This window comes from Falco naumanni, chromosome 3, assembly GCF_017639655.2.
Source record: "Falco naumanni isolate bFalNau1 chromosome 3, bFalNau1.pat, whole genome shotgun sequence".
Classification (NCBI taxonomy): Eukaryota; Metazoa; Chordata; class Aves; order Falconiformes; family Falconidae; genus Falco; species Falco naumanni.
Genome location: NC_054056.1, coordinates 94,932,072 through 94,955,544, shown reverse-complemented (window position 1 = coordinate 94,955,544; position 23,473 = coordinate 94,932,072). Strand labels below are relative to the sequence as shown.

Sequence of the window (23,473 nt, the reverse complement as noted above, 5' to 3'; positions counted from 1 at the left end):
GTAAATGAATAGTGCCAGTGGTAGGCACATTATGTCATAGATGTATGCATGATTTAACTTGCTGACCCAAAAGGGAAAGAGCTAAAAGGGTAAAGGAATGAATGAAAACAAAGTGAGGGACTACATGAGTGCTGTAACCATTTTTTTACATACTTGGTACTGAGCAAAGCAGGACTGGTGAAGATTCTCACCAGTGGGAGAAACTGAAATATTTATGAATATGAGTCTGACCAGCTACAGCAAAAGGTCTGGTGTATTGACTTTGTCTCCCACCAATATACCAAACTCTAAACTGAGACAGTATGGAACAAATTTGCATAGCATTTATGACAGTTTTATCAGAATGACAGCACCCTGAAGAAGGGTGAAATGGATAGCTGGGGCTAGTTATTGTTTCAGTCATCACAGTTCAATCTATCCCCAAATGTATCTTTCACCTATCAAGGCTCATGACTAGCAACTTTGATTTTGATGTCCATTTGGAACATGCAGTTTTCATAAAGCACTGGCTTCTTGTCATTGAGCAAATCTCTAAAATGTTTCAAGTTGAGCACACAAAATCACTAGTCGTATTTTACTAACATGGCCTTTGCCTTTTCTTCTTCCAGAAAAAGAAGCTAATACTAACATCTTATGCAGATGGTCTGAGGAATGACAGGAATTATCTGAGTTATTCAAGAATGTAAAGAGATTCTTTTTATATGTTCTGATCAAAATTGTTGTACTTGGAAACTCAAATATAACTTAGATTTCTGTTGCTCTCACCTCTCAGGTGAGAAGAAAAAAAAAAAAAAAAAAAAAGTAGTTTTAAGGCACGTTGAATCATTTCCAAATCTAGGATTATTTAAATTTGTCAATTTAACATACTATCTGAATTGAGACAAATCATCTAGCTCTGACCCATCCTCTTTTTTCTTCCTGGTGGGAGGTTAAGATCATATACCAGCTAGGATTTTATTACCATCATCAGATAACAGCAGCTGATACACAATGAGAATAGAGAGAAGCCTTTTATGGCTACAAATATCCACAGCTCTGTAAGATTCATTGAGGAAGCATATGTCACCTTATTAAATCTGTAGCAACTGAGGTGGAAGTAACAGAAGGGATCTCTATCCAGAGCTGGAAGAGATGAGAAGAAAAATGGTTCTGTAAGGAAATCTCTTACTTTTCTCTCTCTGAAAATATCTGTAACAGGATGTTACAGGGATGGTTTTTCCTAGAAATAGGGATTTAAAAAACAAACCCAAAAGCCAACAGCTGCCAAGACAGGATGGAATACAGAACTCCTCAGAAAGAAATAGCTTTGAGGCAAGTTAGTACATTCAGTTGCTTCCTCCAAGGGAAACAGAAAGATGAGAAGATTTAAAAACTCATGCTGCTTGTCCCATTTTCTCCCAAAGTAACAAATTAAGGGCCAAAAGACATAGAGCACTCTATGAGAGGGATGCACAGCAAAGGTGCAAAAAAAGGCCAAGTGCACAGCTCTAAGAGCATCTCAACTTGCTGACCCAGCCAGTCTCCCCCTTCTGTTTAGAGAAGTGTTTATATATATATATATATATATATATATATGCACATAGGGGTTCATCTGGACATGGCTTATGCCTCCAATTTTAGGAAGAAAAAAAAGGGTCATTTGACATGGATAATGCCTCTCAAATAATGCAGACATCTACAGCTGTTATTCACTTAGTTTTGGAATTCTTGTTGTGAATTGTCTGATGTAAAACAAAAACAGTTAAGATCCAGGGGAGGAAATAGCTTTGCTATGCCTTTAACTCACTAAAGAAAAAATACATAGTAGAAATACATGTAAAAGTTCTGAATTTTTTTTTTCAACATTGCATGGTTTTTCAATTGATAAAGCACATCAGCTGCAAATTTCAGAAAATTATTTAAAACAGGATTATATGAATCTAGTATCGAGGTTAAAAGAGAGCAGATGTGAAAATCCCAACAGACTAAATTTTTCAATGTAGTCATAGACAAGCTAGGTCTTGAAAAAGAAGAGAGGCATTTTCAGTTATTATTCTGTATTGTATGTCAGAATATATGCAATATACTCTCAGTTCTAAGACTACCAGTCTGTTTTTATCTTTGGCTTTTAGACTTATAATATTTGAAAATGCAACATACTCTTAGAATTATAGCAAACATCTTGTTTTGTTGAAATAATACAGACAGAAAAAAAAACTCAAATCTATTTCACAGAAATATATCTACAAAATTGTTTCCCTACAAGGAAAAGAAAATTATGTTTTCTCTCAATGTCAAAGTAATCATTACCTGCACCATGACAAACAGCAATTGTCTGTGCCAGTAATTCTTGACATCACATGATGGCTTCATTACAAAATGGAGCATTAATAAATAGCTCATAGGTATATTTAGAAGTATATATATAAATATATTCATTAGGTATTTTAGTAACTTTTTGAGAATCAATGTGTTTATGTAAAAGATAGTTATCAATGGATTGAAAAAGTGAAAAGTCTTAAGAATCTTTACAAATATTGGCATTCAATTTAATGAAAGAAAATATAGTTTACTTTTTTAAATGAAGTGTGTCTAATTTCAAAATGTGGACCACTCCTAAATCTCTGCTGTACATAGAATTTGTGAACAACATTTGTACTATTTGGGGGCTGAATATATTAGTTATCTTATGCCCCTGTGTGGCCAACCTAGACAACAAATTCACTTTCACATAGCTGTAGCAAAGAAGTAATGTGTCGTGGGAGAAACCAGGTAAAACCACTGCTTTCCATTCTCAGAGAAAAGCCATTATTATCTACTGCAATGGTAAAATTGGACTGATACTGCTCTGTACAGTTTGTATCATTTTTAGTCACAAAGGATACTCACCATTATGCAGTGATGTGTTAATCTGAATATTGCCCAAAGCAACTGTGACTTCACAAAGCATGCTGCTACAAATAGAGCATCTGACAGCACAGTATGTGTATCATAAATGCTAAAACAAGAATGACAATCAGAAAATCCAGCTTAACTGATAACTAAAGGTTTGTAAAGACATTTTAAAACTTTATTTCATTGTCTTTACCCATTTGAATGAAAAGCATGTCACTGAAAATCATTAAAAAAATACAGACTGCAAAAACACTGAAGCTCCTTTAGATGCTGTTTTAGAATTCAGATGTAATGTAAGCACTTCATATGTTTTCAGAAAAGGTCTCCTGATTTCTTTTCCCAGACACATGAAGAATTTATCCCAAAAACTCGGTATTTCCCAAATGCTAAGGATGCAAAACAATTCTTGTGACTTCCCGACATGAGGTAATTCTAACCATTTTTCACAAAAAGCAGCCCATTACACAGGAAATTGCACTACAGTCCCCAACATAGGTGAAACACAATTTTGAGGTAAGGTTAGAGCTCTTACTGCTTCAGCTGGCTGGAGTTGGTAATGTCAGACAGACATGCAGGACCAGGAGGAAGGCCCAGTAAACCAGCTCTCTCTTTTACACTCACAATAGCATCCTACAGCAAAGTATTGCTATATAGCTGGCAAAAGAGAATGGAACTGCAATATTCTTCCAACAGAAGCTGTTAGCAGAGATTAACTAAACAGATTTAAATGTTAAAATCAGTCTAACTCATGAGGAGTTTAATATCACTTGAGTCCTCTCACATCAGTTACTGCAACACAAAAATAAGTAAATAAAACCCCAACTCATATAAGGTTTCTATGCGAAATTATAAAAAACAGTTTAATAAACATTTCTGTTAATGTTTGGTATAACATCAGAAAGCAAAGGCTGAGATAACTGGCTTTCCTGCAACAAAATCACAGTGTATCAAAACTTTCAGAAGAACTGAAGAACACCAAGAACAGGTGATGTGAAAATTAATAGGAATATATTTTCAGTTACAGTTATATGCATACTACTTAGTTCCCTATGACTTTCTGGTTTATATTCCATTATCTACTATACTAGTAGTATGCATTAACCTGTTTTCTTCACATTATTACTTTGTGTAAGCAGCAGTTAATCATTCTGTGCTTAATGTCAGCTGTTACCTTTCTGGACTGACTTTTACTTTTTAGATGTAACAACAGAAAGAAAAACCTTAAAAAGAAAAAGGATCATCTCTTTTTAGTCTGACAAAGTATTTAACTTCAAAGTCTGAAGAGACAGACCACATTATACTTCATGAAAACAGAACCTTTTACATGCTAGAGGTATTTTTGTTTTCCTTACCAGTTCTGAAACATTAACTTTTAATGCATGAACAATTAGTTTTTAGCAAGTGCATTACATTAACTGTGCAAAGCTTTAAGTGAAAAATCCATATAAAATATACACCACGTTGATTTAATATGAAAAAATAAAATAGATTTTTTTAGATCAGTAAAACAGCAAAAAGTACTAGCCTCCGAAAAAAATATCAGCAAGATTTTTTAGTGACTATTCTATAGATTGCTTCTTCAAAGCCCTTTTATCAAGATCAAATTTAAAATACTGATACTCATTCAGAAGACAGAATCTTTTTACTCAATAACCTTAAATAACTTTCAACTAACTTTAACTTCAGAAGGCACAGAAAGCTTGACTTACTCTCTCGTGATTACTGCTGCATATTGTTAAAAAATTGCACTATGTTTTCTTGAGGCCAAAAGCATTGGTACCTAGAAAAACACGACATTGTTCCTTATACACATAGAACTATTCTAATCAGTAATAAGACAGACCATACTAGGTAGGAAGCTGGGTTTCCTAACAATCCTTGTTTGCCAGTCTTTTAGAATAAATAAAATTCTAAATCTCAGGCACAGCAAATGCAATAAAATAATTCTTTGATGTCTTTTGATTTGAAACTGATACCATGTGCAGCTTTTGCCAGAGATTTACAAGCAAAATACATGCCTAAAAGCACCATGCACATGTATCTGTAAAAAAAAATAACAAAATGCATGCATGTTAATCTGCAAAAAGCATGCACTTTGACCTGCAAAACCAGATTCAGGACTTTGTAGCTGATTAGAACAGTTGCTAAGGGCTTTCTTGGTTGCTGCAGGCCTGAAACTATGCACTCGGAAATATACACTGTTTTAGAATCACAGCTGATAATACATAAATTATTGCTCCATTTTGTAGAGCTTCAAAGATTTCACAGTACATCAAAGGGATGTGAGAAAAATCTCATTGACTACAGATTTCATATATATCTAAAAAAATCTGAATTCATTAAAGTGATTATGATTACTAAAGCTACCTCCATTATTTGCATGCCTAATTAGAAATTCATAACCAAGACATCAAAACTTGAAAACAGTAACATTAAATAAATAGTAAAATATTCATAAAGAAAACATCAGCAGTAGCAGAGAGAATCCTTGCAAGAATATTCTGGGAAATAAAATGGTAACAGTTTTCTGAAATATTAAGTGCAAATATCACTGTATTTAAGCAATAATATCCCATTTGAAGGGGATTTCTCCCACGTATACAGAGAAGATTAAAATGCTGGATATAGTCTCTGCAATATTACTTCCACCCTTTTTCCAGAATGTTTCCATCAGTGCACTATCTTTTTAAAAAACTACAGGATTCTTCTTCTCCCTGAACTGTACTCATACTCATTTAGATATAATTTTTCATTATTTTTACTGTTGATATTGAAAAGCAGTATGAAAAAGTTCTAAACGTCAGTATTATGGTATGTTTACTGAGTAATGCCACAAAAATGAATAATTTTTAATTCAGCTTACCCCCCAAAAAAATCCCAAGAAACCAATTTAATAACCATCTCACACCAATAAACAACAACTTCTCCCTATCATTTCTAATTCCCACAAAACCATAGCTGTTCGTAAAAAGATAGACTACTGAGCTGACTGATCTGCTGTAAAGCATCCAATGATTAGCTGTAATTTGGCCAGTTAAAAAGATTATTGAAAAGCATCACACACAGAATCTGTTTTCTAAAAATAAGAAACTGCTTTCTGCCTGTTTTGCACAAGGTATGCAGGACTACTAATTTACATCCTCCAACAAATTATACATGGTTAAGCAGACACATTTTTGAGCATTTAATCCTTTCACTCCCACATCCACATAGAAATCATTTTCTCAGCCAAATTTGTTTATGAATATTTAATATGCTTTAAGGATTACAGCTAATAATGCTAGCTTCTAATGGCAGCTAATGTATTTGAAAGATACATAACCATCTTAAATATTTTATTCTATCTTTGCTAGCTGTATTTCTGCAGACTGAGTTCTCCTCTAAATCCTTACATAAAACACAAAAGCACTAACAGAAGAGACTCACTGCTACCATAAAAATATTAATATCTAAGAGTGCAATTATAAAAGTACCCCACTGGAACACATGCAAATAAATTACTATCAGCATAAGCATAGAAATGGTAAGGCAAAAATGTTTCATTTCTACTCACCTAGTGTTGTTCAACGTTTGTCCAAAAAGATCATTTTGTAAAATATTTGGAGGGGATGAGAAAACCCCATGAAAATGAGATAAAACAGAATTGCAGACCTGGCGCAGTGTCTCAAATTGCATTTTCTTTCTCTTTCCTTCCCTTCTATTTTTCTTCACCACCTGTCTTAAAAGTCATCTATTTTGCACACACCATCAAATGCAAACATGCCAATCAAGTTCCATATTTCTCCTGATCTCTGTAAAAACTGTGCCTAAATGAGCAGGGGCTGATAGTTAATTGTACAGTCATTATTCTTCTAATACAGTCGTAGAAGATTTAGTACCCGTGCGGCTTTCTCCTGACTGTAGCAAGAATTCTAAACAGCAGTAAGCTTTTTGGGCATTCCCAGCTGAAGTGTGAAGCTGAGCTGCTTTCATGTACCCTACTCATATTTCTCTAAGCCTATTAAAAACACGCAGTGAATAGATGCTGTCGTCAGGAGTTTCTGCACATCTGGCTGCCAGCAATAAAATCTCAGAAGTAAAAAAAATGAGGACAAGGCATCCTCACACTGTTACTACTGTCTAATAGGAGGATTTCTGCATCTTCCCCTCCTCCTTCTTCCCTCCCCTGTAAAAATGACTAATATCAGTGACCATGTACGTAGCTCTATTTTTTTAATTTTTTTTTCTTAATGTAAAGGTAGCTCTACAGGACAGAAAGAGCACTCTAAAAATATTCTTCATATAAAAAATAACATGTAGCACTGAAGACTGTAACAATAGACCTTTTGTCTCATATCTGAAAAGCTATACCATACGTTACATGAGATAACAGGTTTTTTAGTGCAAACATTTAAATGTAATATCAATTCATGACTTAAGCAAACAGTATACATTCTATACATAACTATGCTGTTAGGTACTGAATACACAGCATCAAGGCAATGATTTATCACACAAGCCTGAACAATCACTAAAAGGGATGGCTGCATTATGTATGTACTACATTTCAAAATAAGAAGTCCAGCATCTTTTAAAAGTTTATTGCACAGATTCAGTCATAATGGAACTGAGCAAAATCAATCACTTCTTTCGGTGCTCCATACCTATCTACTTCCAGGAAAACCCACTGTCCTAAGAAGCCTGCATCTCCGGTACACATGCAGTATAGAAAGCCAAAGAGCAAGAAGCAGAATCAGTCATCTAATGGAACACAGTGAGAGATTCTGCAGCATAATATGCATGATGGATAACATTAAATGCACAGAAAATAATTATCCATGACTACAAAACACATTTTTCCTCTTTTCTTTCAATGCTTGTGCCAGAGAGTGACATTACTTAACATTACAGAATATATTCTATCACTGTCAAATTGAAAAATAACAATTAAAAAGATTTTCCTTAAATACCTCATTTTCTATCCACAGCTTTTAACATCTTAGCACTAATTACAAAATCTCCAAATAAACCAACATAAAATGAGGGCCATTATTAAAGCTCTTCCACTGAAAGTGATTTTAATCCCAGAAGATACAGGAATAAGCAACCTTCCAGCTAATTAAAGTGTTGTATTCATGTGCTCAGAAGGGAGTACCCATCCAGGCTTCTTTGGCCAGAAGGATGGCAGCTACAACTCAGATTTTTAAACAAAAAAAGAAATAGTAAAAATTTATCTCCAGGTCCCTCTAAAAGAGATACAGAAGACGCATACCCCTGTTAAATATTAAAAAAAATAAATTATTTAAAAAAGAGAAAATATCCTCTAATCCCAAAACGCATGTGAAAACCTACAAAATACTACACAAAATAGTTTCTAATATCTGTTTTTATACCTACTGTATACTGTGCATTATAGAAACATTTGTATTTGAGAAATGTATTGCAATTTGTGGTAAAAAGTACTAGGCTATATGTATGGCAAAGCTGGTAACTGTTGAGATCCTGGAGTAGGAGCCAGTGAGTATTTATGGCTATCTTGCCACAATAATATGAAAACTTAATACTTGGTAATCACCTTGCCTACATTACAGAGAATTCATGTTTGTAATATAATAAAATTTGCCTTTACATTCATTCCATGAAAATGACAACATTTTCTTATCTGCTGCAAGACAGAATCATCTTGTTACAAATGATTCAAGTTATTGAAATAATTATTAGTCATATGCACCACTTAACAGTTCAGAGACAATGTTGACCATGGAGCTGATACAAGGCCAAAATGCTCCTGTAGTTGCAACCAAGGTCTGAACATTTGACATTCACCTTTCTATGTCTTCCTTTTCAGGTATTTAAAATGGAAGTTATGACATACATTCTTTATTTGTAAAACTATTCTACTGAAAAAATGGGATACTTATTTAAAACTTTTTTTTTTTTTTTTCATTTAATTCTGGGGTAAGGAAGAAGAGTACTCTGCAGGTATTCATGCAAATAAAACACTTAATATAGAAAAGATAAAAGGATACTTTTAAAGACAAATACTCCATAGTTGCTACTAGCAGAAAAATTCAACTATAATGACAGAGGCGTTGTGCAAATACACATTTTTTGGACATCTGGAATTTTCATCAAGATTGAACTTGCTGTTGATTAGAAATATGTGATTTTTATTTAAATTAAAAAAAAATGGCACAGAAAAATAAAGAGAATTGATTTTCTTTCCTGACCTTTCTATTGCTCTCCAAGAGACCCTTTGGCCAATAAACAATACTTTCCCATATTTACTATGTGGCCTGTATTATTGTATTGACCCTATAATGCAGACACATTACTAAGCCCTTTTGTTAGTTACTTCCACCTTTTTCAAAATATAATTCTTTGGGCAGAGAAGAGTCAAAGAAACAAAGAAGCCTAGCAAGAAGAGGCTGGAAGGAGGACAAGCAGAGTCAGCTGTGCCCACTGAAGTACGCATCCTTTCAGAACCACGATGGAACTGACAATCAAAAGAAGTCAGTGGAACCACAAAAAAAAATTATTTCCTCTACTTTAATATCGTTTCAGAATAAAACAGTACAGGTACTAGTTACCTTATGCCAATCCTGTTAGTGACCTTCAAATGTGTCAGTACTTTTTATATAAAAAAAATTCTTGTGGTGAAGGGTACAGTGATTTAGTGTCATTTTTAATATTTAGGAAATTATATCCTCAGCATTCCCAGATTAAAAGCCTCACTTAAGAATTCTGAAAAAGACCAGAGTTAATTATTTTGCCTATTTGATATTTAACTTCCTTACACTTGAGATCTCTATTCCTCTTCTTCAGGTCACTCACTCTACACCTCCAATATCCATCTTAGGAAGAAAAAGAGGTCCAATATGCACAGTCTGCTTTTCTAAAACACCCCTAACTGTACTTCAACATGCAGTAGGTAAGCCAAGCAGTACTCAAGCACTTGTGATTCTGACATTTCCTAACATTTGAGGGCCTGATTCAAATAATTTTGATAGTGATTTTTTTTTATATTTTTGTGTGTGTTTATATTTGCATATACATGTACATGCTTTTGTTAATTATGGCTTAACAATAATAACAAATTTAATTTCTACATCAGTTTTACAAAGGATTTCATAGAGAAGAACACAAAGTGCTTTAAAGATATTGCAGAGAATGGGAAAAACAAGTACCAGATAGTCTAAGCAACTACCTGACATGGCTGACAGCCTATTTCAAAATGAAAAGACAAGCTTGTGAAAGCACCATTGGATCCATTAAGCCAGGCTACACTGACATCCATACAGATACCTATTTCTCTAGCCAAGCTGAATCTTAATAAACACCCTCCAGCTACAAGTAGTGTGGAAGAAAAGTTATTCTAGAAAGCTCCCAAGTATGTGTTAATATTTTTTTATTTATATAAAACATTTCTATTTGAAATATAAGATTAACACTCTTTGAATTTGATTCCAGAATTCAGAAAGCTCTTAAAGTAAACCTGTTGTACAAAGAAAGTTAACAATACGTACAAATATGTTATCTCAAACATTACTTATTGGCATTACTCCTGATTTTTGCCAACAGAAAAGTAATTTCACAGAGATTTGTAGCTTAAACTAGGTAAAGTCATGCAACCTAATTAAAGTTATACATAACAGTTTATAAATTAAAGATTTTTCTGTGATAAAAGATACTATCTAGTATAACTTTGGATTGAATTCCATTCTAATTTACTGGCTATTATGAGTATAGTTTGATGGAATCACAGAAGAAAATAGTAGAGATAAGTCACTTGGAGTTTGGGGGTAAAAGTGAGATTTTTTAAATGTACAGAAAGTCAAGCCTCTATTTTTTCATCTAGAGACTAAATAAAATTGGGTAATTAATAGCACATAGATACCTGTAATGCAGTACCATTGTTCTCCAATATGCCCTTACCAAAGCATTTAGCTAAATATTTAGGATTAAAAAAATTTGACTGTTCAAGATTTCTCATTATGAAAACAAAAATATCTGAACAAATGCTAATGGGTAAGTTAACAACAATGGCCTTGCACATTGGATGGTGTTATATTATTACAGTTTATAAGATTACTCATTTTGGCTCAGATTAGCAAACTGATGTCCCAAGGTGGGACATAAATTTAAAGGACAAACAAACTAAATTCACGGATGGACGTTTTACTGCTGCAAGTGAAATGCAACCATATTTTCTTTTGGGGTAAAGCACTCATTCATTTGTACTTCATCACATCAGTGTTCAAAGGTTCAGTTGCACAAGAGAAGTTTAGCAAGAACTAAGGCAAAATCTACAACTTCAAATTTAATCACATAAGAATAGGAGTCACAGAAGCCAGTATCCTAAATATCTATGATAGGAAACAAAGAGAGGGATGTAAATAAGGCCCCAACCCAAAAAGGATAAAAGTACCTAAATCCAGGCTGAAAGGAAGCATCAGTCTCTGCCCAAGAATTGCAATAATGAATCCTCTCCTTGAGCCAGCGCCTGAGCAGTCATTCAAAAAGCACCCTTCTTTTTATTATGGGAAGCCTGGCAGTTAGAACGGTGTCTGGGAACATGGAAAACTGAGTCCCAAGTTTCCTTCAGGCTTCCTCAAATATACCCACAAAGTCCTCATCAACACCCTCTTGATTATTCCAAAGGGAATTTGTCTTTGCTGTTGAGACTGTTCTCTCTCCCGAAAAATAATTAAATATTGAAAGAACTATTTAATTCACTGAGTTAAACATTCATTGAGAATGGAAAAGTGATACTGATTTTATTCCCGGGTAGGTCACAGATCTATGATGGAAGGAACTGAAATTCCAGCTAAGAGACCAAACGCTGTTACAGAAAATATGCACTAACAAAACACAGTAACATAAAAGAAAGTTAATTCATCCTCATGCTCAACCATCAAATATTGTTTCTTCTTTCTTGCATTTTTACCTCAGTATCTTCCACATCTCCCTGTTTCCTTGCTTCCATTTTTGAGCCATTCTATCCATATTCATATAATTCTTTTGAATGTCCTTCTTCATCATTCTCCCATTTAGCCATTTAATAGTAATCTACACTCTCCTTTTAGCCTAAGCTACAGCTTTTAAACAAGAATATGAGACTTAGAAACCTGGACAGTCCGTTTATCCATTCTTCTGTCCATATTACCATCTATCACCATGATTAATATGCTTGAGGAGACTGGTTAATTTCATAGGGTATAAATATTAAAATAGTTTAATTCCAGCATGCTGTGTGAAAATTACCATCGTCACAGGAGGAGAAGGACCCAAGTCAGTGGGCGTAGAGGAAGGCTGGCTAGAACTGAGCGGTTACCCATTGACTGGCAGTAGAAAGACAGTTAAGAGTATGGTCAGTAAATAACCACACCGTTGCCATCTTAAGTTTGACAAAATTACCATAAGTGATAGGAAAAGGTTCTTAAGTTATTGTGATCCTCCAGCACATCACAGAAGAAACAGGACAGAAAAATGACACCATTATAGGCTGTATTGATTCTGGTGCTCATGGAACCACCTCTCTCTGTTGTATTTAACTCCTTCATTCCTCAGTTTCCATTGGACTTGCTGTTAATGGTATCCCGTGCATAAAGGACTCACCAAAGTTTGTCTCCTGTTCCACCAGCAGTAATACCAAGTAATGAAATAATAATAATTTATCCTTAGAACAAGCTTCACAAAAATCATTAATCATCACAAACCTTGTAAGTACCTTATCCATTAAATACTTCAGGAAATGAAGCTTAATTGAGCTGCTTCAGGTTACAGATAAGAAAAATGTCAGTGCTCCAGATAAGAGGTGTGAACCCCAATTCATTCTCTTAATTGTCCTTAGGGTACTAGAACTTTGCTATTCAAAGTGTGTAGTGTGTTGAGCTACTGTTGCCTGTAGCAGCAACTGTTTAGTAGCCTAATTCCAGTGAAATCAGGGATAACACTGCATGCCAATAGACTTTGGATCAAGGCCCAAAAGCGCAGTTCAGCACTACTCCTCTAGCACGTTTCAAATATTGGAACTGCTCTAGTGCCAGTGGAAGCAGTCTGTGCACTGTTCCTCAGTCATGGACTCACCCAGCAAGTACCACAACACTCCAAATCGTTAAGAGGACACTGATTAATCTACTTACATTCAGGATAAAATACAAATATAAGCTGTCAGTTTACATTTTGCAGCTTTACAGGAATCTGGATATTCCCATCTCTGAAAATTCTCGGAACTAATGTCATCAACACAAATGGGGAAAAAAGGCAAGCAAATGTCTATTTCTTAATGAAAGACAAAATTAACCTTGACATATATAGATTCTCAAGAAAGTCAAGGAGTATAGACTACATCAGCCTAAAAGGGAAATTCCAGACCAGCTTTGGACTTTCTAAGCAGGAAAGTGCCAATTGTCCCTAATTAGGTGTGCTGAAGTTCTGTGATGAGACCAAACCTCACATTTCCATGTCACATCATGGTCTAAGTAAATGACAGAAATAATCATGATCCACTGCTCAATACAGCTTTACAACCTTCTAAAAGGCAGCAAGAAAGTTAAACCTGAGATTTTACCTGCATACTTACTAGTTTGGAAAGAATACTTTTTACAAATAAAATATTTGGAAGCTGAGATTTTATCATATTTTGACCACTTATGGCTTAATTAAATTCTAAATCTGTAAAAGGAAAGAATGAGGACTTGTGAAAGTTAAACACTAGATTACTTCTTATAAATAGCTTCAGTGTTAAAAAAATCTACATTTTTTAAAACCCAGATAACACAATGATAGGTTTGATTTTGCTCCTCATGCAGACACTAGGAAATAAGCCATATGTTCATTTGGGAAATCCTGCTGTTTAGGCCTAGTATGGACACATACAAAAACTGGCACTGACCCTAGAAAATGCACATTCCAGGATGAGTAAGATAGAGGAAAAAACCCAAAGAAATTGGACAAGAGAAAATATGAAAACTATCATTTAAAATCCTTTTGTTATTAGTGATGATAGACTATACCACAACAGTAATACTTCTTGAAATGTATCAGTAGATATTCCTCAGAATCAGGTATACCTCCCAGTACAATTATTTTTAAGCTATCTTTAACATAAATAACTTCAACTTATTGGTTAATTTCCTTAGCTGAGTATAGATAATGGCTTTTCAAACCTCTCTGCAGAATTCCCTTTAATATATTAGTTGAAAGGCAATATGGGAAATTTTATTTCAATATCAAAAGTCATAGAATTGTTGAAAATAATTACACAAAATCTTTTATTTTAATTTTTTCTCTTATCTCTGTTCTTCTCACCCTTCTGAATATTACACAAAATATACAACTTACATGGTGAATAAGTTGCATCGTGTAACTTAAAAACATGAAATGGTATAGCACTGAGATTGAGGGGTTTTTCCCAGCAGAGGTGGAATAAAGCATTTTGGATTCTGCTATTTAGACAATAACATTATATGCTACATGACACATTCACAAAAACCTAAGTTTTAAGAACATTGTTGCCTACCTCTGGTTCACGACAAAGCTCCAGTGCCTAGTTTCTGCTTCACTTGCCAGATCTGGGCATTTCTAAATATTCCTTGCTTAGGGAATTCTATGCTTAAAAATTTTAAGATGTTACTGATTTTAGGTAAATTCAGAGGTTAAATTAAGATTGTCTGAATCAGTGTCTGAAATTATTAACAAAGACATCCAGATTCATTCCACTTAAATAAAGATGACTAAGGTGCGTAGTTTATAAGTCTATCCATCTTTTTCTTCCTGTATAATCAACAGTGAAAGATAATTCATGTGACCAAAAATTGCATGAGTGCCCAAAAATAGGTTTAATGAAATGTTCTTATGCTTGTCTAAGTACCTTATTTAGGAGGTATGAATATAACTCTGTGGTTGCATTTCTACTGCTGGATCTGAGAACATTTTCCAGTTTCTGCCTTGGCTGTGGTCTGACACCATGTCAAAAAAAAAAATCCAGGTGTGTACATTCTCTCCCTTTTTCCCACCCATGCATTTTCCAAGCATATACTCCAGGCATTTTATGGATCTGCATGTTTTCTAGCAAAATTCCTATTCATGGTAGATCTTCCATATTAAAAAAGAAGCCCTAAAATCTAGAGTTACGTGGGGTTTGACCCACTGCCCTTACCTAAGACATAATTTATCTAAAAAGCTGCTGGGGCAGAAATTTGACAAACAAGAACCAACCTATTTGTCTAATAAATGTAGAAATTACTTCAACCTGCAAGACCATGATTCTAGTTTGTACTAGAGTAATTCATACATACTGCTAATTTTGTTTCATGTCTGCAAGACTGGCAGGCTTCCTACAGGAGAAACACATCTGTTTTTCTCCACAAATAATGTCTGTAAATTCTGGGTCATAGAATGATCCTATAACTAATTCCCCACTTTCCACAGAGACAGTTTACTGAAATGGCTGTACATCCTAAGCTTTCAGTATATATACATTTGTACATGTTCATAGAAGTGTTATGAAATATACAAATAGTATTTTTTAAGTATTAAAGTAATACTATTAAGATGGATGAACTGGGCAATCAGAGTTAAAGGTCTAACTGAGATTTCATCCCCCTGGCTAAAGGAATAGCTGCATTACCTGACAGGAACAGAAAGCTGTTACACTCTGGTTGAATAAGCAGAGTACGGATAATACACGTTGATACAGCAGGCTCAATATGCAGTAGATGCTGCACCTTGCACAACGTGTGGTTTAGAAGAGTACATTTCAACCAATTTTACCTTCAGCTGACTCACAATCAATTGGCATTTCTTTGCACCTCATTACAGTACATGAATTCTGCTTTATGCCTCATTTGCAGTTCTGGATGGTTCACCAATGAGATGTGTCGGCTAGTCAAGAAGTGCTGGGTTAGAACAGAGATTTGATTGATTTTTGAAACAATGCATTGAAAATTTTATCTGCTACAAAAGAGATTTCATCACTTTCATAAAAAATTATAATTTGTCACCTTTCAAAAAAACAAAGGGTGATTTAAAATATTATTAACAAATTATTATGCATTATTAACAATGTAAAATACTAAAAACAGAAGCTGAAAATACATGCCCTAACAGTTCTCAGATAGCTGTCTTTCCTCTCCACCTCGGGATGATGTATTCAAGGTGAAAGTTGATTCCCTTGGTGCTCACAGGCAGTTCATACATATATCTCTTACTCTCCAAATTACACCAGTTTAAGAGAGGACATGATTAGCACAAAGCAGACAGCAAAAATTAAATCCTACAACAGTCCACTGACGATTACCAACAGTGTAAATGCACCCAGCACAGTAATGATTTCAATATACACACTCAGGCAAAGAGATAATGTTCTTTTTGCGAGATACGCAGTTATCATCCTTTTTGGATGAGATCCTTCACACAAACACAAAAGCTCCTTCTTATTAAAAAAAGTAACAATTACATTGATCTTAAAGTTCATGGTAGTTATACACTGCAGAAATTGGCTCTCATCCCCTGTGAAATTAAGCGTTTCATTAATTTTAGAAATTCCTTTTAGTCACCTGGAAAACATCTTAAGAGATTTATTGCAGTATCTCTGCTTTCAGATGACTGACTTGGACCTTAAAAGGCCTCCAAACTTATATTGGGTGTCAATGTGCCTAGGTGATCTGTGATGGAAACAAAGGCTAATATATGTGTAAACTGGAAGACAGATTGTTCTCCAAATGACAGTAAGATTAAGATTAGCCTTTTCATTTTGTGAAATAGGAGCTAAGAGAACACATCTATGTACTGGATTGTTTATTAATTTCTGCTGTTCAGTATACCGGATAAAAGTTGGAGTCTTCCATATCTTGGGAATTAATTCAAAGAAACTAATTTATCTTCCTTTCATGTCATTATAAGATTAATAGTCTCCTGGGTTGCTCCTATCTTCAACTGATTGGAGTACCAGAAGAACATATTTCTGATGATCACACACCTCTGGAATTCATTTCCTTTGACAATGTCATGGAGCATGGGTTTTAGAAGCATTAAGGCAGTGTAAATATTTTACTTTGGAAAGACTTTATGTTAGTTGAGGAAAGGCAGTGCTGACATTATATTAAAAGCTTTGAAGAGGGGGTTAGGGTTAATTATATAATTGATTGTTATCAGAACAATAAGGCTTCATGACATTTGTTGATATACCACAGTTTGAATTTCCAAATAAATCTCATTTTCAGAGAGCAAGAAATGCTTCCAAAAGAGGTACCTGTATGCCACACAAAGAACAATATTTTAAACACTTGTCTTGAGGGAAATCTCCTGGTTTAATTGGCTTCACTGAGCATAACTCTGAAAATAACGGACAGCTTTTGTGAATACCCACAAATAGGACGCAAGCATTGTTATAAATGCTCTTAATTAATTGAAGGTTAGAAGAAGTAAAGCAGGTAGGAATGAATGGTCCTGATCTACTCCAGTGCATTAGTCATTACCGCAATGTAGTCTATCATCATCCGAAACAAGTTTATTGAGGAGAAGTTGAGACAGTACTAGTACCAGCCCTAATACCCAAAGCTCCAGAGTTTGTTTTGAGTGAGTCTCATCTAAAAAAATATTCCTCCTTTATTCTTTATGTGACATGTCTTCCTCTTTTCCTTCTCACTCTGATTCTCAGGTTCTTTATTTGTCTTGTTTAGAGAAGAATCTATGCATCAAAAAAATATATCTGCCAAGTAGCAATTAAATTATTTTTGCTTTCAACTTTATTCAAAGATCTAATTTCTTTCTTCAGATATTGATACATATTTTCCAAATGAAAATAAATTCTCCAGTCATTGCATTTACTTGAGCTACAAGACATGGGAAGCACACAAAATATATATTGGTTTTTTAAGAAATGCAAACCCAAGTTAAATTGAGTTTCTTTCAAGAATTCCTTTTTGTTCCAATCCCTATTAATAAATGGTACAGGAAGATGAATCATCACATGTCCATTTTAGGAATTAAATGCAATTATCTCAGCATCATGAGAAGGCAAAATTGCTGAACTAACCATTGAGTTGTTGCTTTTTTTATATTCAAGAGATTAGATTGTTGAATTAATTTTGATTCCTCTTCTAGCTTGAATATTTTTCACAGTTCTATCTGAAGCATAAAGATACAACTAAGGCAGGTCAGTCCATTTTTGTCAGCCCAGCACCTCATGCCAGAGTCAAGAACATTTAATTAAAATTAATCTACCTCTGGGAATAAACCTTGGGTTTGTGCACTGATTTGGAACTTTGGAATGCAATGTCCCTCTGAAGCTTTCCAGTTTATTTGGAATCACAAAGAAAATCAGAAGCTTTCTGCTTTAATCTCATGTGCCTTGATGGCTATTTTTTTCCACTTTTTTTAAGCTATCATCAAGGAAGTCTATTATATCTCAAAGTCGTTATGGAATAAAACCTTTTGCAGCTAAAATGCTTTGCTTTCTATCAAAATATTACCGTAAGAACTGTTGTCCTTGCTGTTTTCTTTTTGCCAAAGAAAAGGTTTTCTGCAGCACAGTTCATGGTTTGTCCTATTATAAGCTGCATAATAAAAACTTAAGTTTGGCAGAAAAACTACATCTAGGGACCCATTCGAGCATGTAATATCAGCTGACAAAACAGTGGACCAGAAATTGGGAAAACTGGTTTTGGAACAACTTAGCCTCCTTCTATTCTATGAAGATGTTATACTCACTAAGGTCCCTAATAGCATTTCCAGGAAGCACAGTGCTGCCTGATGTCATTTTCTGAAACACCAGAGCATGATTACAGGGCACAGTGCTGCACAGCGCAGCATATACACATATAAGTTGCATACACACAACCCACTGCCTATCATACATAGATATTACCTTGGGGTTTAAAACTCCACTTTAAGTTAAGAGTCACTGACTTCAGGTCACCTACATTTTCTACTTAACTTGAAATGACATTGTACTGCACTACTTTTCTGGAACAGGTAACTATTACTTTCACAAATGTCTATGGCTGTCTTCCTTTTGGTTAGTAAAGAATGCAGTGAAGTCTGTTTTTACTGAAAGCCATAAAATTAAAATTTCTCAAAGCTTGGGAGAGAAGTATCCACTTACTTTACCACAAACCTGAAAAGACACTTATGAATCATTGCAGATTTGTTGGAAATTGAGGAAGAGAGGTGAGCTAGAGCTATGGGAAAGAAAAAGGACTGGTTTAGAGAATATAAGAATGTCAATCATTAAGTGAAGGAATACTATGTGTATATCTTTCAAAACACTTCCAATATCTACCCAGAATTTGGTAAGAACTCATACCAGTGAGAAAGAGATGATACACAAAAGAAGATGGGCTAATAAAATAAATAAATAACTAGATAAAGACACTCTGGACTAGACAAAGTGACAAACAAGGATTTGGCTTGAAGAAACGGCAGACAGAACAATCAAGTTAAAGACAATGTAGAAAACAAAATGGTATTGCTTAATAATATAATATTTATTTATAAAAATATGATCACCCTGGTCCTATCACATTAATTTCTTAGCTATACTTTTCCTCAGATCTGACTTAATAAAACAGATTGACATTTACTAAAATCATTAAACTTGCCATGTAAAAGATAAATGACAACTAAATTGCACTACAGAAGTGAATGCTTTATCATTTGAGACTTCTAGAAGCACAAAGAAAAAGCCAAAGGAAGAATTTGTACCAGTAACAGTTAGTCATTTTCTTTTTTTATTTTAATTCAGTCTATATAGCTATGGTAAAAAGTATGAAAATAAAAGGCCATTCATTGAACTGCCTCCTGCAGATTTCAGAACCACTTTGCTGCCAGAAAATACAAGCTTGAGTTAGCAGAGTCCTTTATTAAATGTTAGCCATTTCCCTCAACTGCACTCCACAGATGTAACTTATTCACCTTTATACACTATTTTTTTAAATATGAAATTCAAACAAAATCTGTTATTTATAGTTCTGAAGAGAAATTAGCCTCCAAAGAACAGAGCACAGCTAAGGATTATGAACACACAGTGAGCTCTAACATTGATGTTTGTTCAAGGTCAACAAATCAGCACTTTAAGAAGACATGCTCAACCCAGAAGTATACTGGCCTCATTAATTTAAAAAATTAAATTAAAAATGCTACTACCCTCAAATTTTTTCTACTATTGCTTTCTTTCAGGGTCAATTTAGCTAAAAGCAAAACTACATTTAATTCCATAAATGTTAGTTGCAGTTAATATTTAATAAAACATGTACAATATTCTGATACAGCTGAGATCTGTGTTTACAGATTTAGATTATTAATGGTCTTTTAGCACAGTTAAAGACATAGCTGTGATATACAGAAGGATAACACTGCAATAGAAGGCCAAACTCTGCTTCAAAGATATCAAAGATCAGCACTGAGTATCAAGACTTCCCTGAGCTCATTCTGCATAAGTGCAAGAAAAGTCAAACACTAAGTGCTAGTTTTCAGTAAGTGGTATGCAACAAATATGCATAATTAAGAAAAAAAACAAGTAATCAGTAACAGTAAGCAAAATACAAACATCATCTTGCAATGCAATTATTTTTGAAAAGGCACTCTACAGTAAATTGTGAAAATGAAATTCCCTAAAACTAACATGAGATTTGTTCGCTTCAGCAAATGATTGCAGCTGAGTTCAGATTGTCACTTAAAGCTGGAATTCAATCTCTTTCTTATGTGTTTAATTAAAACACTCTTTAGTGTTTGAAAAGAAACACAGCCAGTTTAGCCTGTTTATTAAGGTGGTTTAGTTCTGCTACAGTTAGGAAAGTTTCCTCTTCTCTTTCTTTCTTCCCCAAACACATTAGCTTTCTCCCAAAAAAGATCCCAAATTGTATCTACCATTGGTCAGAGGCCCAATGCTACTCAGTACAGATCCTACAGCTAGAGAAAGGCTGGCTTTGAAACAAAAAGTATTCCATTTAAAAAAACATCATCATAAAAAAAAAAAAATGAAGAACAGGTAGCTCATTGATCGTTCTGCTACTTTAGGGAAAATAAAAGGGGAGGGAGGGAGGGAGGGAGGAAGGGAAGCAATGCACATCTCAGTAAAAACACACTGAAGTTACAGTGCGGTTGCACATATTCCTGAATGTTGTGTTAACATTGGCATTGTTTACGTGAGTGGGACACCCACAAAACTAACATTAGGAGACAAACAGAATTGTACAAGTAGTTTTGTATCTCAGAAGTCAGACAGTTCTGCAAAGGTAATGGAGAGCAAAAGCTCCCCCTCTTTTCCAGAAGTTAGAACAGAATGGAGATGCTACAACCCATTGCAACCTATTAATGACAGGTAGAAACATAGCATACTTGCTATAGGTAGTCTGGGCTGTTAATAGACAATGTCAGTACCATTCAGGAGCTTCTTACAGAGATTCTGCATTACAGATGGTACCAAACTCCTTACTCATCCCCATAAGTAGGTGTAGCTTAATCCTTGTCATAAGTGTCTAATTATTTCATTAAAACTTATGCACTAAAGTATTTCTGACTTTCTTGGACCCAAGGTACTTCTTTTCAATAATTAAATACTGCATTTTCTCTGGCTCTCTTCCCATAACTTTCTATTCCTTCCCCCGGCCATAGTTATGATTAATTTCCTTTTTATGCCATTCCAGATTGAGATAGCAGATAAGCATAAATTCAGTTTCTACCTGAAAACTGGAATAGCCGTGAAATGTGGGTGCACTTCCCTAAACCTCTATGCAGGGGAATGAAATAATTAAAAGAGGAGTTCCATGAAGTAACTAACTCATTAGTTCTAATCTATTACATCAAGAATCATACAAAGTATACAATGAAAAGGAACATAAGCACAAGAAACAAAAGCAGAACTACTGAGAGTACAGTTTTGAGACTGACATTGGTTTCACTTTACAGCTCCAAGGACTATCAAAGTGGTGAAAAATCTGGAATGGCAGCAGGAAGATGAAGATAAAACCTTATTTAGATGCAGTTCAAATCCCATACAACTTAACTCTTTAGTTAATATGTTAAAAAACAAACAAAACAAAAAAAAAAAAACACCAAAAAACTGTAGGATACCTCTAATTCCCTAATTTTGCATCCTGTTCTAGCCCCAGGGAAAGTCAGCGACAGCTCTTCGCAGTCATGCATGGAAAAGCATATTGATTCAATTTTAAACTCAACCTGCAAAATACTTGTACAAAGTATTAGACTTATTCATGAAGTGAAAGAATATGGTTATGCTTTCTCAACAATTGCATTTTTTCTCTACTGCAGTGGTCAAGAATGTTAAAAAAAATCACGTCAATTAAATCTTACATAAAAAATTCTTAAAAGTTTAGTTATTTTTAGATACCAGCTCTTATTTTAAACACTGCCTCTATACAATTATTTGAATATTTCTCACTGTCTTTAAATACATGAACAGGTAGAAAGACAGGTAAAAAAGTTAAAATGCCTCTATTTTACTCAATTGCTTTCTAATATGCTTAGTTTCCATAGGTCCAAGTACAGATTGTACATTTTTTTAACACATGTGGGCTAAAGATGTATCAAATCAGGTACTCAGAATTACAAACAATCAAAATCAGAGGCTGTACTACAGTGCTGTGTCATAAGTGTTGAAGAAGAAAAATAGTAATAATCTTGGGAAACAGCCAGTTTTCAGCCTTTCAGAAAGAAATGTAATTGATTGATTCTTTAATATTATGTTGTCATATTTTAAATTGCATTAAACTACCATCATTGATGTTCTCAGTATCAGTTGATCATAATTCACCAATTAAAGAAGAGCCATTTGAAAAAGATAAAACATGAAACAGATGGACACACATTTTCATTTATTTAATTCATGCTGCTCTTTGATGTTTCTCAGTTAGCTTATGCCTGCTTTTTCCTGTCTCCTCCTCTTCCCTTTTATTTTGGTCTCTTTTTTTCTCTGTTCGCACCCTGACATCCCCAACTGCAGTCTCAAAAGACGGAGACTACACTGCCAACTTATACTGGCATTCCATCCAAGAACGGAAGCAAAGGGATGCAGGGGACCACTTTCATTCTACTGCCATTGGTAATGTAATAGAATAAAACCTTTCTATGTGGGAAATGCATGTATACACACTATAAAGAATATATGCACAAAACCTGCACCTTCAGACCCAAGTAGCCTCAACAGTCTTGTTTGCAGTTCTTAATCAGAATAAAATACATCCTCCAACCCACTATAGTGTGTGGAAACCACCACAGAAATGCTCTTTTTTCCTGAGATAAAAGGGATGATAGAAAATGAAACCCCAAAATACATATGTATCTTTGAAAGGAGAAGGGAAGGAAGAGGGAAGGTGGATACATTTTATCTGTGTCTGCTGGCCTGGAAAATAAATACTGCTGTTGTGCAACTCTGCAGCTGCTCACTCTCAATTTGTTGTTTTCATTCTGGTTTTTATGATTTAATCTCATATCCTTACAGTTAATTTGAAAAGGATTCAGGAAGCTTTATTCATTAGTCTTGCTTCAAATGATGATCTTACCGATCATGGTCTTTCAAGATACCAAGAAGCAATTTTATTTTTTTTTGACATGGCTCACCCTCCGATAGATGCAGCAATAATAAATTGACTCA

At 34.5% G+C, this 23,473-nt stretch overlaps 1 protein-coding gene across 48 annotated transcripts in view; it reads right to left on the bottom strand.

The window, feature by feature from the left end:
• Nucleotides 1-23,473, bottom strand: part of RIMS2 (regulating synaptic membrane exocytosis 2) — a 485,006-nt gene that overhangs the window by 332,935 nt on the left and 128,598 nt on the right. For 3 of the 48 annotated variants that reach the window (XM_040587612.1, XM_040587620.1, XM_040587622.1), the window contains exon 1: nt 6,428-6,868. The exons of 38 other annotated variants lie outside the window; for them this stretch is intronic. In XM_040587612.1, the coding sequence (XP_040443546.1) occupies nt 6,428-6,549 (122 nt within the window). In that variant the 5' untranslated portion in view covers nt 6,550-6,868. Of the gene's footprint in view, nt 1-6,427; nt 7,010-23,473 lie in introns of those variants that run through there. 7 more of the 48 variants (XM_040587609.1, XM_040587619.1, XM_040587611.1 and 4 more) reach the window with 5 other exon arrangements.